The 16944-nt window shown below is 42.1% G+C and overlaps 1 protein-coding gene across 1 annotated transcript; it reads right to left on the bottom strand.

Moving 5' to 3' along the window:
* Nucleotides 1-5714: 5714 nt before the first annotated feature.
* LOC121556454 (stonustoxin subunit beta-like) lies at nt 5715-11943 on the bottom strand. The gene is made up of 2 exons (XM_045217565.1): nt 11853-11943; nt 5715-6271 (listed from the first exon to the last, which is right to left on the bottom strand). Exons 1-2 carry the CDS (start codon nt 11941-11943, stop codon nt 5715-5717), a joined length of 648 nt encoding a protein of 215 aa, XP_045073500.1.
* Nucleotides 11944-16944: the final 5001 nt, after the last annotated feature.

The raw sequence follows: 16944 nt of genomic DNA, 5'->3' as shown, positions 1-16944 counted from the left end.
TGGGATCTTGTTCCTTTTGGTTTGTTTCCGGGTTGGTTATTTAACCTAGGACGTCACGTTATTCGTTTATTGTTTTGTTCGTGTTATCACTTTGGAAAATAAAGTATGTTTGCCTTCAACGCTGCGCCTTGGTCTACTCCGTTCAACGATCGTGACAGAGAGGTTGAATTGACTGGCTTCCAAAATAAAAACAGAAGGAAGCAAAGCTCTAGCAAACACATTTCTAAACATCTAGGTCAGGGCTATTCAACTGGCAGCCCACAGGCAAGATCCATACCATTTATCAATTTAGAATGGCCCTTTGATAAATGCTGAACATTAATTAAAAAGAATCTGCAAAACAATCCCAGTAAAAATGGAATGTTTAGGGCCAAAATGAGCCCTCGTTCAATATTCTCCAATGAGAGAATCTGTTTTCCTATAGTCTTGCCCATTAAGTGCTGTCAATCAATATAAGTAACATACCAGTTGCAGCCAATCAGAGCTGCTAACAGGGGTACAGGGACTGTCTGCCCGCCTACTGGCTCTTTCGCCACTGATAAGACTACACTGCCAGAGCGTGCTTTGGCTAAACTCAGCATTGACTTAAAAAACAATGGACTCAGTTATGGCTATCATAAACTTTATCCGATCAACATTTATCCTTCAACATTGATGTTTCGTGGTCTGCTGAGCATCATGATATACTTTTACATAATGAGGTTCGGTAGCTAAGTAAGGGTAGGCCTAATTCTCTCAAGAGAGTATGTGAGTTTAGGAAGGAGATCATTGCTTTGCTGTAATTAATATGTAGTGAATTATCATTAAGTGATAACAGTCTGGGGGAACAAGGTATGAGGATACCTCTTTCCAAAACATGTCCCCTGGTCACTCCCAGTACATATGATTAAAGGAGCCCAAGGCACCTTGATTACATAGATCACACAGAGGAGCGGTTGTGATTTCTATTAAATGATGTTTTCTAGGTGGAAGGTTTACCCTGTGTATGAGATTAAAATGTATCAGCTGGTGATTAGGATTGTTAGATGAACCCACTAAGTTCCTGATGAACTCAACTGGTGAGCCTCTTTAGCAGCTAGTTCCATGGACACACTGATTTCAATGTCCTTGTCACGATCGTCGAAGGAGGAGGACCAAGGCGCAGCGTGATACTCGTACATCTTATTTTATTAAGTGTACACACAATAAACAAAACAACAAATGATACGTGAAGTCCAACGGTACTAACAAACCAAAAGGAACAAGATCCCACAAAGAACAGATGAAAACAGCCTACCTATGTATGGCTCCCAATCAGAGACAACGAGCAACAGCTGCCTCTGATTGGGAACCACCCTGCCCAACATAGATCTATACGATCTAGAACAGAAACCAAAACATAGAAAACCCAACATAGAAGCTACACAGTGAAAACTAAACATAGAAAATCCACACCCTGGCTCAACATTTCAGAGTCCCCAGAGCCAGGGCGTGACAGTCCTTTGCCAAGGTCAGATGACTTTCAGTCAACAGTCTGTTTGTGTGGCTTCACTCCGTAGCCCACAGAGCTCACACCCAGTGGCTCTCCAGGACCAGGTTCAGAGAACACCTGACTCACTGATAATAGTCTAACACCTGGAAGGACAAGGGATTCACTAAAATTATATTTAGTGGGTTTTAATGAAGGGTTTTAATTGAAGATATTGTTTAAAGATATTGTCCATCATGTTTTGTGCAGAAGAGGCTTTGGCCTTCTGGGCTTGTTCAATGACAAGGCCATTATGGAAAGAGTTGTTCAGCTGTAGAGACACATCAACACAGTAATTCAGTATATCTGGTCCTCCATTATGGAAAGAGTTGTTCAGCTGTAGAGACACATCAACACAGTAATTCAGTATATCTGGTCCTCCACCATGGAAAGAGTTGTTAAGCTGTAGAGACACAACAGCACAGTAATTCAGTATATCTGGTCCTTCATTATGGAAAGAGTTGATCAGCTATAGAGACACAACAACACAGTAATTCAGTATATCTGGTCCTCCATCATGGAAAGAGTTGTTCAGCTGTAGAGACACAACAACACAGTAATTCAGTATATCTGGTCCTCCACTATGGAAAGAGTTGTTCAGCTGTATAGACACATCAACACAGTAATTCAGTATATCTGGTCCTCCATTATGGAAAGAGTTGATCAGCTGTAGAGACACAACAACACAGTAATTCAGTATATCTGGTCCTCCATTATGGAAAGAGTTGTTCAGCTGTAGAGACACATCAACACAGTAATTCAGTATATCTGGTCCTCCATCATGGAAAGAGTTGTTCAGCTGTAGAGACACAACAACACAGTAATTCAGTATATCTGGTCCTCCACTATGGAAAGAGTTGTTCAGCTGTATAGACACATCAACACAGTAATTCAGTATATCTGGTCCTCCATTATGGAAAGAGTTGATCAGCTGTAGAGACACAACAACACAGTAATTCAGTATATCTGGTCCTCCATTATGGAAAGAGTTGTTCAGCTGTAGAGACACATCAACACAGTAATTCAGTATATCTGGTCCTCCATCATGGAAAGAGTTGTTCAGCTGTAGAGACACAACAACACAGTAATTCAGTATATCTGGTCCTGGTTGCCATAGTTACAGTAGGAACCTATTTCTCAATGAATGTGATGTCATGATGAACTTTTTAACAGAGCAGAGTAAGCAACAGGTACTGATATATAGTTCTGTCCCTTTCTCGCCGACCCAGGAAGTGAACTCAAAACCCTCTGAACAATAAAAGGTACTGTTGAAAGTGCTGTCTCTCTCATATTACCTTTGATCAAATGGCGTAGTTCTGCTAATAAAATGTGGAGATTGTCCATGGACCAGTCACTGTTCATAGAGACAGCTGGGTACTGGAGACTCTACTCTCTGGGTCTGGTTGGAGTCTCTGACAGCTGGGTACTGGAGACTCTACTCTCTGGGTCTGGTTGGAGTCTCTGACAGCTGGGTACTGTAGACTCTACTCTCTGGGTCTGGTTGGAGTCTCTGACAGCTGGGTACTGGAGACTCTACTCTCTGGGTCTGGTTGGAGTCTCTGACAGCTGGGTACTGGAGACTCTACTCTCTGGGTCTGGTTGGAGTCTCTGACAGCTGGGTACTGGAGACTCTACTCTCTGGGTCTGGTTGGAGTCTCTGACAGCTGGGTACTGGAGACTCTACTCTCTGGGTCTGGTTGGAGTCTCTGACAGCTGGGTACTGGAGACTCTACTCTCTGGGTCTGGTTGGAGTCTCTGACAGCTGGGTACTGGAGACTCTACTCTCTGGGTCTGGTTGGAGTCTGTGACAGCTGGGTACTGGAGACTCTACTCTCTGGGTCTGGTTGGAGTCTCTGACAGCTGGGTACTGGAGACTCTACTCTCTGGGTCTGGTTGGAGTCTCTGACAGCTGGGTACTGTAGACTCTACTCTCTGGGTCTGGTTGGAGTCTCTGACAGCTGGGTACTGGAGACTCTACTCTCTGGGTCTGGTTGGAGTCTCTGACAGCTGGGTACTGGAGACTCTACTCTCTGGGTCTGGTTGGAGTCTCTGACAGCTGGGTACTGGAGACTCTACTCTCTGGGTCTGGTTGGAGTCTCTGACAGCTGGGTACTGGAGACTCTACTCTCTGGGTCTGGTTGGAGTCTCTGACAGCTGGGTACTGGAGACTCTACTCTCTGGGTCTGGTTGGAGTCTCTGACAGCTGGGTACTGGAGACTCTACTCTCTGGGTCTGGTTGGAGTCTCTGACAGCTGGGTACTGGAGACTCTACTCTCTGGGTCTGGTTGGAGTCTCTGACAGCTGGGTAATGGAGACTCTACTCTCTGGGTCTGATTGGAGTCTCTGACAGCTGGGTACTAGAGACTCTAACCTCTGGGTCTGGATGGAGTCTAACAATTTACAAGTACAATATTTCCACAACGTATTTTTGTTTGTTCACCCACACCGCGTCTCACAAAGACACGGCGGTTTGAACCAAAAATCTCTAATTTGGACTCCAGACCAAAGGACAAATTTCCACCAGTCCAATGTACATTTGTCGTGTTTTTTGGCCCAAGCAGGTCTCTTCTTCCTATTGGTGTCCTTTAGTAGTGATTTCTTTGCAGAAATTTGACCATGAGGGCCTGATTCGCACAGTCCCCTCTTAACAGTTGATGTTGAGATGTGTCTGTTACTTGAACTCTGTGAAGCATTTATTTGGTCTGCAACTTCTGAGGCTGGTAACTCTAATGAACTTATCCTCTGCAGCAGAGGTAACTCTGGGTCTTCCATTCCTGTGGCGGTCCTCATGAGAGCCAGTTTCATCATAGCGCTTGATGGTTTTTGCGACTGCACTTGAAGAATATTTCAAAGTTCTTGAAATGTTCCGTATTGACTGACCTTCATGTCTTAAAGTAATGATGAACTGTCGTTTCTCTTTGCTTATTTGAGCTGTTCTTACCATAATATGGACTTGGTATTTTACCAAATAGGGATATATTCTGTATACCCCCCCTACCTTGTCACAACACAACTGATTGGCTCAAACACATTAAGAAGGAAATAAATTAACTTTTAAGAAGGCACACCTGTTATTTGAAATGCATTCCAGGTGACTTCCTCATGAAGCTGGTTGAGAGAATGCCAAGAATTTGCAAAGCAGTCATCAAGGCAAAGGGTGGCTATTTGAAGAATCTCAAATATAAAATATATTTTGATTTGTTTAATACTTTTTTGGTTACTACATGATTCCATATGTGTTATTTCATTGTTTTGATGTCTTCACTATTATTCTACAATGTAAAACATTGTAAAAATAAAGAAAAACCCTTGAATGAGTAGGTGTGTTCAAACTTTTGACTGGCAGTACTAGTCAAATGTTGGCATTTTCTCAACCAGCTTCATGAGGTAGTCACCTGGAATGCACTTCAATTAACAGGCTCTGGTTGGATGACGTCCTCCGGACGTTGTCATAATTACTGTGTAAGTCTATGGAAGGGGGTAAGAACCATTAGCCTCCTAGGTTTTGTATTGAAGTCAATGTACCCAGAGGAGGATGGAAACTAGCTGTCCTCCGGCTACACCATGGTGCTACCCTACAGAGTGCTGTTGAGGCTACTGTAGACCTTCATTGTGATTTAATCAATTATTTGGTGACATTAATATATTTAGTATAGTTTGATCTAAAAAGGCTAACTTTTAAAATGTTTTACCATTTTTATGAAGTTCACTGAGGAGGATGGTCCTCCCCTTCCTCCTCTGAGGAGCCTCCACTGATTTAAATGTCATATTCTTATAAAAAATAAAACATTTAGAACTGCTCTTCTTTCATCTGTTTTATTAACCTTCATTAGTCAAATATGTCACATGTAAATTCCATTCAGTGTAATTGTGTTTATACAAAAGCAGGATTGTTTGGTCAACAATTTGACAAATAAACATTTTACAGACAGGAATATTTACAAACATGAAAAAGCAAAAACAACAAGATCAATGATTTGTAAATGAGAACCTTTAACAACAGTGGTGATTCATTCTATTAATTACTATTTTACAATGTCTATCAACTTCAGTGGTGTATAATCATGACTATTTAGATATTATTATTATTATTATTATTATTATTATTATTTTTATTATTATTATAAGTTAACTCGTGACTAGAGAGTTCATATCAATTCTTATTCCAGTGTGTCTTACTGAACATGACCATGATTACAGTGAAACATCATGTGTTTGGCACAGGGACCACATGACATAGTGACATTGAAGAGGAGTCATCCCAAAGCTGAAACCCTGGATAGAGGGGCTCAGTGAATGTGGAGTGGAATGTGTTCAGGTGGGTCAGTGTGTCAGAGGAGACTCTGTAGAAGGACAGAGTGCCGGCTGGCCAGTCCAGATACACTCCTACTCTGTGGGAGCTGGAGGAGGGGACGTCTATGTTAGTGTGATTATCATTGTGCCAGGCAGTGTAACGGTTGTTAAAGCAGCTCAGACTCCAGGACTTGTCATTCTGTCCAAGCACACAGTCATCATCACCCCCTTCTCTCCTGCTGATTCCTTTATATGTCACTCCTATATCAGTCCCACTCCCACTCCACTCTACCTCCCAGTAACAGCGCCCAGTCAGACCCTCTCTACACAGCACCTGTTCACAGTCCTCAAATCTCTCTGGGTGATCAGGATACGGCTGAGCCTCTTCGCTACGTGTCACCTTTCTGTTCTCCTCAGACAGAGAGAGGAATCTGTTTACTCTGTTTGGGTCCAGTGTGAGATCACAGGCACCTGATGGGGAAGACCAGGTATATTACAAATCATCTTCATATCACATCAGAATGTTATTGTTTCTAGGTATTAAAGAGCCACATCAGAATGTTAATGTTTCTAGGTATTAAAGGGCCACATCAGAATGTTCATGTTTCTAGGTATTAAAGGGCCACATCAGAATGTTAATGTTTCTAGGTATTAAAGGGCCACATCAGAATGTTAATGTTTCTAGTTATTAAAGGGCCACATCAGAATGTTAATGTTTCTAGGTATTAAAGGTCCACATCAGAATGTTAATGTTTCTAGGTATTAAAGGGCCACATCAGAATGTTAATGTTTCTAGGTATTAAAGGGCCACATCAGAATGTTATTGTTTCTAGGTATTAAAGGGCCACATCAGAATGTTATTGTTTCTAGGTATTAAAGGGCCACATCAGAATGTTAATGTTTCTAGGTATTAAAGGGCCACATCAGAATGTTAATGTTTCTAGGTATTAAAGGGCCACATCAGAATGTTAATGTTTCTAGGTATTAAAGGGCCACATCAGAATGTTAATGTTTCTAGGTATTAAAGGGCCACATCAGAATGTTAATGTTTCTAGGTATTAAAGGACCAAGGAAAGGTTATTTAAGACTTGCTGAATGATGATATGTTTTACTGTATGGTCATTTAAAACACAAACACACAGCAAAACATAACCACAGAGTGAAGTCCTATCAGTGTAACCACACATACATAGCTCACTTATCAAGCAAGCTCTGAAAAATGATTCCATTATTTTCTAACCCCTTACTATAAAAAAGACTGAGTAATAACAAGCTAATTCTTCCCAGCAGTTAACACTCACATTTTCTAGGCCAAGGTTTGATTGTGTTCACTCCACCAGGTTTCACACTGTAGGGGGAGCAGAAGAACAGACAGTTAGTAAATGTAAATCTCTCTCACTAACCTGATAACTATCATTTATCATACTGTAACTAGCCTGATTGACTGAATGCGAGTCTAATTTACACATCTACATCTGGTTTCGGGGGGGGGGCAAATTTTTTATTGTAAAGATACTTATATTTTTATTTATTGCAGCGGCAGAGTTTTAAAACAGCCTATCACTTGAATATCGTTGCTTTAAATCAATTCACATGCCAGCACTCTCTCGCAGTCTTTCTCTCAAAAATATAAATGCAACAGCAAACAATTTCAAAGATTTTACTGAGTTACAGTTCATATAAGGAAATCAGTCAACTGAATTAAATGCATTATACACCCCCGGGAATAATATGATACTTTAAAAACATTTTCTGACAAGTGACCACTTAGAAATGTTCATTTTCACGTTTTAATAAATTATTTTGAATGTTTGGGAATGATGTGTACTAACTCTATAGCAGTCAGGAGCAAGCCAGAAAGCGGCCGTGCGTTTGGACAATGAATAGACACTGCAGGAAATAAAACCAAATAAAACCATCTGTCTAGCACATTTCTCCTATTTGTCTGCCTCTTCAGTCCAGGGTGCATTGCATGGTGCCGTTGCCAGAGATATTACAGAAAACAGATAGGAATCACATTGGGCAATGCACGTCGGAGAGTATAACGCTCCACCCCCAGCAGACTGTCGACCAATCCCGTTGAAGTTGTCATGCAGCGTCACGCGGTTGCTAAACTAATCGTCGCGCAATCCCTTCTCAAAGTCAGGGAATGAGTCGAGAAACGTGCCTATTTTCCCCGAAAGTACATAATGTGACGATTCCAAAGCTATACAATATTACAGATATAAAGAGATCAATTATATCATAACTCGGAAAAGATTCTTAATGTTGTACCTTGTTGACGAAATTCGTGCTAATGTTTTTATTTTTTTAGCTAGCACTCAATTACCTCCCATTCACTCCTTGAACCAGAATCGCCCAGAATGCACCGCGCGGCCCATGGACGTAGCATGGGCAATGTACACATTGGGCGTTACCAGGAGTCCAATGGAGTTTCCCAATCTCCTCAAAAGTATCTCTGCCGTTGTGAACGTCAGACTCCACTCTGTGAGGCACATCGATCTGCAGGTTGAACATGGTGAGATTGTAGACCCCTAAATTGATAGTGCAGTTTGTTTAGGTGATTTTACAGCTAACTAGCTACTTCACATGCTAATATTGTATTTGGTATTAATGTGTGTAGCTACGTTTGCTTGCATGCTTGCTTGGCGCGGCGGTCCTTCGTGGGCAAATTTAGTCATCAAACTTTATCATCAAAGTCTGGCATTCTCTGGATTTATGGTGCTTTCAAGACAACTGGGAACTCAGAAAAAAACAAGGTCGAATCATGACGTTAGTGACTTTCAGGTCGGAGCTCTAGAAAGAGGGCCAAGTTCCCGACTTAGAATTACAAGTTGGATGACCGTTCAAAACTTATTTTCCCAGTCGGAGCTCGTTTTTTTCAGAGTTCCCAGTTGTCTCGAACTCACTGAAGTCTGAGATTTCCAAGTTCCGAGTTTCCAGTTGTTTTGAAAGCGACAGAAGTCATGCTGGATTGACAGCACGGCCAATGTTGAAAGTTTATCCTTTTAAGCTTGGAAAAGAGACCCTTAAACCCAGACTTGGATCACACACACACTCCACTGAATAGCAGGCTAGCGATCGCTTTGCAATACTTGCAGTTAGCCACCGATTCCTTCCAAACCACTCGTTGTTGAATTTGCGATTTCCAACTTGTTGTGTAATGTTTACGTCCAATGGCCGATGAGCACTGATACGTTCTATCTATAATTTCCCTCCATAATTTATCTTCATGTGAAAAGGTTTGAAAATGATTTGCCAGTAGATTGTCGACTTGATTCATGATGATGACTGCTAGCTTCCTAGTATGATGTTGATAGGATCAGTCCAATCAAAGCTACTGTAGATATAACGTGATTTGATGTCATTTTATCTGTGGCCAATGACCTTGAGCCTTCTGGGATGGGCACTTCTAATGTAATTCTATGGGAGCACCCAAGGAGCTTGAATTTTCGAGCTCTCCCCTTAGATTTTACGGTGACGTAGAGTCTCCATGAGTGACAGAACACTGAGCCAATCACGGCGCAACTAGAGAACATTACCAACCCCTACGCTCTGTATTTTTCGCTGGCTGCCCCACCACCACAGAAAGCACTGAGCTAGGCTGAAACACCTGCATTTTGGAGCTGCCTTACTCAAGAAAGCAAAAAAGAGACAATGTTTGTATGCGGCTTTATTAACTCAATTATTATTTATTTATTTTTACATTGTTTTCAAACTGATATCTGACACGTGTTAATGCCAAAATAACAAGCAAAACAGGCTCTTTTTTAAAAGCTAAACTGGTGGGGCTCAAAACAGCTCTGCCCCACCTGCCCTGAATGAAGGGTCGCCTCTGAGCAGTGTGATTTTGAAATCATGTTTAACTCTCTGCAGGTTGTCGCTCTGTGCAGTCGAAGAGGAAGGCTGTGCTTATCTGGTCTCAGCTCTGAGGTCAAACCCCTCACACCTGAGAGAGCTGGATCTGAGTAACAATTGCACAGGAGACTCAGGAGTCAGACTGCTCTCTGCTGGACTGGAGGATCCACACTGGAGACTGGAGAAACTCAAGTATGTAGAGGGTTTGTGTCAATCTGTGTTGATGATTGACTTACTGTAATAGAGCTTGAGACCACCTGAGTGGAGGGACAAGGACTGGATTGATCAGAGTAGACCACCTGAGTGGAGGGACAAGGACTGGATTGATCAGAGTAGACCACCTGAGAGGAGGGACAAGGACTGGATTGATCACAGTAGACCACCTGAGTGGAGGGACAAGGACTGGATTGATCACAGTAGACCACCTGAGTGGAGGGACAAGGACTGGATTGATCACAGTAGACCACCTGAGTGGAGGGACAAGGACTGGATTGATCACAGTAGACCACCTGAGTGGAGGGACAAGGACTGGATTGATCAGAGTAGCATAGCGCTACCACCATCTTTGCATTAACCAGTATGGGCCGGCATCAGAGGTCTGAACACACCAACACACAACCACCTGAGGAAAACATTGTAATACTTTATTACAATCAAGTTCATAGGATAATGTGGATAAGATGTGAGGTGGCCTACAAAATGGATGGAGTCTATGACTCAACCTGAGCATCAGTAGGCTATGTGATTCAACCTGAGCATCAGTAGGCTATGTGATTCAACCTGAGCATCAGTAGGCTATGTGATTCAACCTGAGCATCAGTAGGCTATGTGATTCAACCTGAGCATCAGTAGGCTATGTGATTCAACCTGAGCATCAGTAGGCTATGTGATTCAACCTGAGCATCAGTAGGCTATGTGATTCAACCTGAGCATCAGTAGGCTATGTGATTCAACCTGAGCATCAGTAGGCTATGTGATTCAACCTGAGCATCAGTAGGCTATGTGATTCAACCTGAGCATCAGTAGGCTATGTGATTCAACCTGAGCATCAGTAGGCTATGTGATTCAACCTGAGCATGAGTAGGCTATGTGACTCAACCTGAGCATGAGTAGGCTATGTGACTCAACCTGAGCATCAGTAGGCTATGTGACTCAACCTGAGCTTCAGTAGGCTATGTGATTCAACCTGAGCATCAGTAGGCTATGTGATTCAACCTGAGTATCATTAGGCTATGTGATTCAACCTGAGCATGAGTAGGCTATGTGATTCAACCTGAGCATCAGTAGGCTATGTGATTCAACCTGAGCATCAGTAGGCTATGTGATTCAACCTGAGCATCAGTAGGCTATGTGATTCAACCTGAGCATCAGTAGGCTATGTGATTCAACCTGAGCATCAGTAGGCTATGTGATTCAACCTGAGCATCAGTAGGCTATGTGATTCAACCTGAGCATCAGTAGGCTATGTGATTCAACCTGAGCATCAGTAGGCTATGTGATTCAACCTGAGCATCAGTAGGAATAAACAAGCTCTGTGTTATAATGAAAGGCTTTGAGCGTCATTACGCACTAGAAGGTGACACACTGCACAAAAGTGATACTCTGCAAACGTGAATTCCTGCTAATAGGGAACATTAGCCCAATACACATGGTCAAAGACGCACATCATAGTGATACAGTCATATAGGACCCAGCCCACTTTAAGATACAGTCTGCAACAAAATGGGACATAAGACAGAACATTTAAAAACACTAAACTTCCTGATCAGTCTGAGCATGTGCCCCATTGCTGAGCCGGCTGGCATGGCAAGTTGCAGGTGAATAAAGTACAGTGGCCTGAAGGGGACACAGATTCAGGTTCATTACTTAGAATCCAGAAGAACACGATAAGACCATACTAATAATGCAGCAACAGCTGTGCTCTAGTTCAGGCTAGTTATTTCAGTTGGAGGCTAAAGAACGTGCTACAACAAGCAGCCTGTTCTATTCCAAAGGTGTAGGGGACAGGATGAGCACCCCTTGAAACACAACCATCTCATCTGGTTCCCCAAATTCCCCCTCACTACCTGTCTTTGTCGCCGGCAGCCCTACCCAGCAGCGAACGACAACCTGCCCCAGTTAGAGCGAGTGCAATACAGATACTTGTAGGCTATGGAACCCAACGTTCATCAAAGCACCAGCTCTCCTCAATCACCTGCCTGAACTCTCGGATCGGCCTTATAACAGTTTCTCAGAGACCCAGGCAGAGTTGGCAAGGAGGCACCGGCATAGAGCAGTTTGTTCATGATTTGGTGAAGTCATTCCTTGCAAGCTGTAATCACAGCGTCAACACAATACTGTAAGAAATGTTTGGGTTAGTTTTGATAATTATCAGGTTAGTTATGATAATTGATAGTTATCAGGTTAGTTATGATAATTGATAATTGTCAGGTTAGTTATGATCATTTATAGTTATCAGGTTAGTTAGGATAATTGATAGCTAGCAGGTTAGTTATGATAATTGATAGTTATGAAAATTGATTGTTATCAGGTTAGTTATGCTATATTTTAATCATTTAGCAGACGCTCTTATCCAGAGCGACTTAAAGGAGCAATTAGGGTTAAGTGCCTTGCTCAAGGGCACATCAACAGATTTTTCACCTAGTCAGCACAGGGATTAGAACCAGCGACCTTTCGGTTACTGGCACAACGCTCTTAACCACTAAGCTACCTGCCGCCCCAGGTTAGTTATGATAATTGATAGTTATCAGGCTAGTTACAGTATGATAAATGATAGTTATCAGGTTATTGAGAGAGATTTACATTTACTAACTGTCTGTTCTTCTGCTCCTCCTACAGTGTGAAACCTGGTGGAGTGAACACAATCAAACCTTGGCCTAGAAAATGTGAGTGTTAACTGCTGGGAAGAATTAGCTTGTTATTACTCAGTCTTTTTTATAGTAAGGGGTTAGAAAATAATGAAATCATTTTTCAGAGCTTGCTTGATAAGTGAGCTATGTATGTGTGGTTACACTAATAGGACTTCACTCTGTTTTATTTTTTATTTATTTCACCTTTATTTAACCAGGTAAGCCAGTTGAGAACAGGTTCTCATTTACAACTGCGACCTGGCCAAGATAAGGCAAAGTAGTGCAATAAAAACAACACAGAGTTACATATGGGGTAAAAAAAACATAAAGTCAGAAATACAACAGAAAATATATATACAGTGTGTGCAAATGTAGCAAGTTATGGAGGTAAGGCAATAAATAGGCTATAGTGCAGAATAATTACAATAGTATTAACACTGGAATGCTAGATGTGCAAGAGATTATGTGCAAATAGAGATACTGGGGTGCAAAAGAGCAAATTAAATAACAATATAGGGATGAGGTAGTTGGGTGGGCTAATTTCAGATGGGCTGTGTACAGGTGCAGTGATCGGTAAGGTGCTCTGACAACTGATGCTTAAAGTTATTGGGGGAGATAAGAGTCTCCAGCTTCAGAGATTTTTGCAATTCGTTCCAGTCATTGGCAGCAGAGAACTGGAAGGAATGGCGGCCAAAGGAGGTGTTGGCTTTGGGAATGACCAGTGAGATATACCTGCTGGAGCGCAGACTACGGGTGGGTGCTGCTATGGTGACCAATGAGCTAAGATAAGGCGGGGATTTGCCTAGCAGTGATTTATAGATGGCCTGGAGCCAGTGGATTTGACGACGAACATGTAGTGAGGACCAGCCAACAAGAGCGTACAGGTCACAGTGGTGGGTAGTGTATGGGGCTTTGGAGACAAAACGGATGGCACTGTGATAGACTACATCCAATTTGCTGAGTAGAGTGTTGGAGGCTATTTTGTAAATGACATCGCCGAAGTCAAGGATCGGTAGGATAGTCAGTTTTACGAGGGCATGTTTGGCAGCATGAGTGAAGGAGGCTTTGTTGCGAAATAGGAAGCCGATTCTAGATTTAACTTTGGATTGGAGATTCTTTATGTGAGTCTGGAAGTTGAGTTTACAGTCTAACCAGACACCTAGATATTTGTAGTTGTCCACATACTCTAGGTCAGACCCGTCGAGAGTGGTGATTCTAGTCGGGTGGGCGGGTGCTAGCAGCGTTCGATTGAAAAGCATGCATTTAGTTTTACTAGTGTTTAAGAGCAGTTGAAGGCTACTGAAGGATTGTTGTATGGCATTGAAGCTCGTTTGGAGGTTTGTTAACACAGTGTCCAATGAAGGGCCAGATGTATACAAAATGGTGTCGTCTGCGTAGAGGTGGATCTGAGAGTCACCAGCAGCAAGAGCGACATCATTGATATACACGGAGAAAAGTGTCGGCCCAAGAATTGAACCCTGTGGCACCCCCATAGAGACTGCCATAGGTCCAGACAACAGGCCCTCCGATTTGACACACTGAACTCTATCTGAGAAGTAGTTGGTGAACCAGGCGAGGCAGTCATTTGAGAAACCAAGGCTATTTAGTCTGCCAATAAGAATGCGGTGGTTGACAGAGACGAAAGCCTTGGCCAGGTCGATGAAGACGGCTGCACAGTACTGTCTATTATCAATCGCGGTTATAATATCGTTTAGGACCTTGAGCGTGGCTGAAGTGCACCCGTGACCAGCTCGGAAACCGGATTGCATAGCGGAGAAGGTACGGTGGTATTCGAAATGGTCGATGATCTGTTTGTTAACTTGGCTTTCGAATACTTTCGAAAGGCAGGGCAGGATGGATATAGGTCTGTAGCAGTTTGGATCTAGAGTGTCACCCCCTTTGAAGAGGGGGATGACCGCGGCAGCTTTCCAATCTCTGGGGATCTCAGACGTTATGAAAGAGAGGTTGAACAGACTAGTAATAGGGGTTGCGACAATTTCGGCGGCTAGTTTTAGGAAGAAAGGGTCCAGATTGTCTAGCCCAGCTGATTTGTAGGGGTCCAGATTTTGCAGCGCTTTCAAAACATCAGCTGTCTGAATTTGTGTGAAGGAGAAGCGGGGGGGCATGGGCAAGTTGCAGCAGAGGGTGCAGAGTTGGTGGCCGGGTTAGTGGTAGCCAGATGGAAAGCATGGCCAGCTGTAGCAAAATGCTTGTTGAAATTCTCGATTATTGTAGATTTATCGGTGGTGATAGTGTTTCCTAGCCTCAGTGCAGTGGGCAGCTGGGAGGAAGTGCTCTTATTCTCCATGGACTTTACAGTGTCCCAAAACTTTTTGGAGTTAGTGCTACAGGATGCAAATTTCTGTTTGAAAAAGTTAGCCTTTGCTTTCCTGACTGCTTGTGTATATTGGTTCCTAACTTCCTGAAAAGTTGCATATCGCGGGGGCTATTTGATGCTAATGCTGTACGCCACAGGATGTTTTTCTGCTGGTCAAGGGCAGTCAAGTCTGAGGAGAACCAGGGGCTATATCGGTTCTTAGTTCTGTATTTTTGAATGGGGCATGTTTATTTAAGATTGAGAGGAAATTACTTTTAAGGAACAACCAGGCATCCTCTACTGACGGAATGAGATCTATATCCATCCAGGATACCTGGGCCAGGTCAATTAGGAAGGCCTCCTCGCTAAAGTGTTTTAGGGAGCGTTTGACAGTGATGAGGGGTGGTCGTTTGACCGCGGACCCGTTACGGACGCAGGCAATAAGGCAGTGATCGCTGAGATCCTGGTTGAAGACAGCTGAGGTGTATTTAGAGGGTATATTAGTCAGGATGATATCTATGAGGGTACCCATGTTTAAGGATTTAGGGTTGTACCTGGTAGGTTCGTTGATAATTTGCGTGAGGTTGAGGGCATCTAGCTTGGATTGTAGGATGGCTGGGGTATTAAGCATATCCCAATTTAGGTCACCAAGCAGTACAAACTCAGAGGATAAATGGGGGGCAATCAATTGTGGTTATGTTTTGCTGTGTGTTTGTGTTTTAAATGACCATACAGTATAACATATCATCATTCAGCAAGTCTTAAATAACCTTTCCTTGGTCCTTTAATAACTAAAAACATTAACATTCTGATGTGGCCCTTTAATACCTAGAAACATTAACATTCTGATGTGGCCCTTTAATACCTAGAAACAATAACATTCTGATGTGGCCCTTTAAAACCTAGAAACATTAACATTCTGATGTGGCCCTTTATTACCTAGAAACATTAACATTCTGATGTGGCCCTTTAATACCTAGAAACAATAACATTCTGATGTGGCCCTTTAATACCTAGAAACAATAACATTCTGATGTGGCCCTTTAATACCTAGAAACATTAACATTCTGATGTGGCCCTTTAAAACCTAGAAACATTAACATTCTGATGTGGCCCTTTATTACCTAGAAACATTAACATTCTGATGTGGCCCTTTAAAACCTAGAAACATTAACATTCTGATGTGGCCCTTTATTACCTAGAAACATTAACATTCTGATGTGGCCCTTTAATACCTAGAAACATTAACATTCTGAAGTGGCCCTTTAAAACCTAGAAACATTAACATTATGATGTGGCCCTTTATTACCTAGAAACATTAACATTCTGATGTGGCCCTTTAAAACCTAGAAACATTAACATTCTGATGTGGCCCTTTATTACCTAGAAACATTAACATTCTGATGTGGCCCTTTAAAACCTAGAAACATTAACATTCTGATGTGGCCCTTTATTACCTAGAAACATTAACATTCTGATGTGGCCCTTTATTACCTAGAAACATTAACATTCTGATGTGGCCCTTTAATACCTAGAAACATTAACATTCTGATGTGGCCCTTTAATAACTAGAAACATTAACATTCTGATGTGGCCCTTTAATACCTAGAAACATTAACATTCTGAAGTGGCCCTTTAAAACCTAGAAACATTAACATTCTGATGTGGCCCTTTATTACCTAGAAACATTAACATTCTGATGTGGCCCTTTAAAACCTAGAAACATTAACATTCTGATGTGGCCCTTTATTACCTAGAAACATTAACATTCTGATGTGGCCCTTTAAAACCTAGAAACATTAACATTCTGATGTGGCCCTTTATTACCTAGAAACATTAACATTCTGATGTGGCCCTTTATTACCTAGAAACATTAACATTCTGATGTGGCCCTTTAATACCTAGAAACATTAACATTCTGATGTGGCCCTTTAATAACTAGAAACATTAACATTATGATGTGGCCCTTTAATACCTAGAAACATTAACATTCTGATGTGGCCCTTTAATACCTAGAAACATTAACATTCTGATGTGGCCCTTTAATACCTAGAAACATTAACATTCTGATGTGGCCCTTTAATACCTAGAAACATTAACATTCTGATGTGGCCCTTTAA

The sequence above is a fragment of the Coregonus clupeaformis genome, unplaced genomic scaffold (genome assembly GCF_020615455.1).
Source record: "Coregonus clupeaformis isolate EN_2021a unplaced genomic scaffold, ASM2061545v1 scaf1121, whole genome shotgun sequence".
Lineage (NCBI taxonomy): Eukaryota > Metazoa > Chordata > Actinopteri > Salmoniformes > Salmonidae > Coregonus > Coregonus clupeaformis.
The sequence above is the reverse complement of the archived record's forward strand: the minus strand, read 5'-3'. Positions and strand labels throughout refer to the sequence as shown.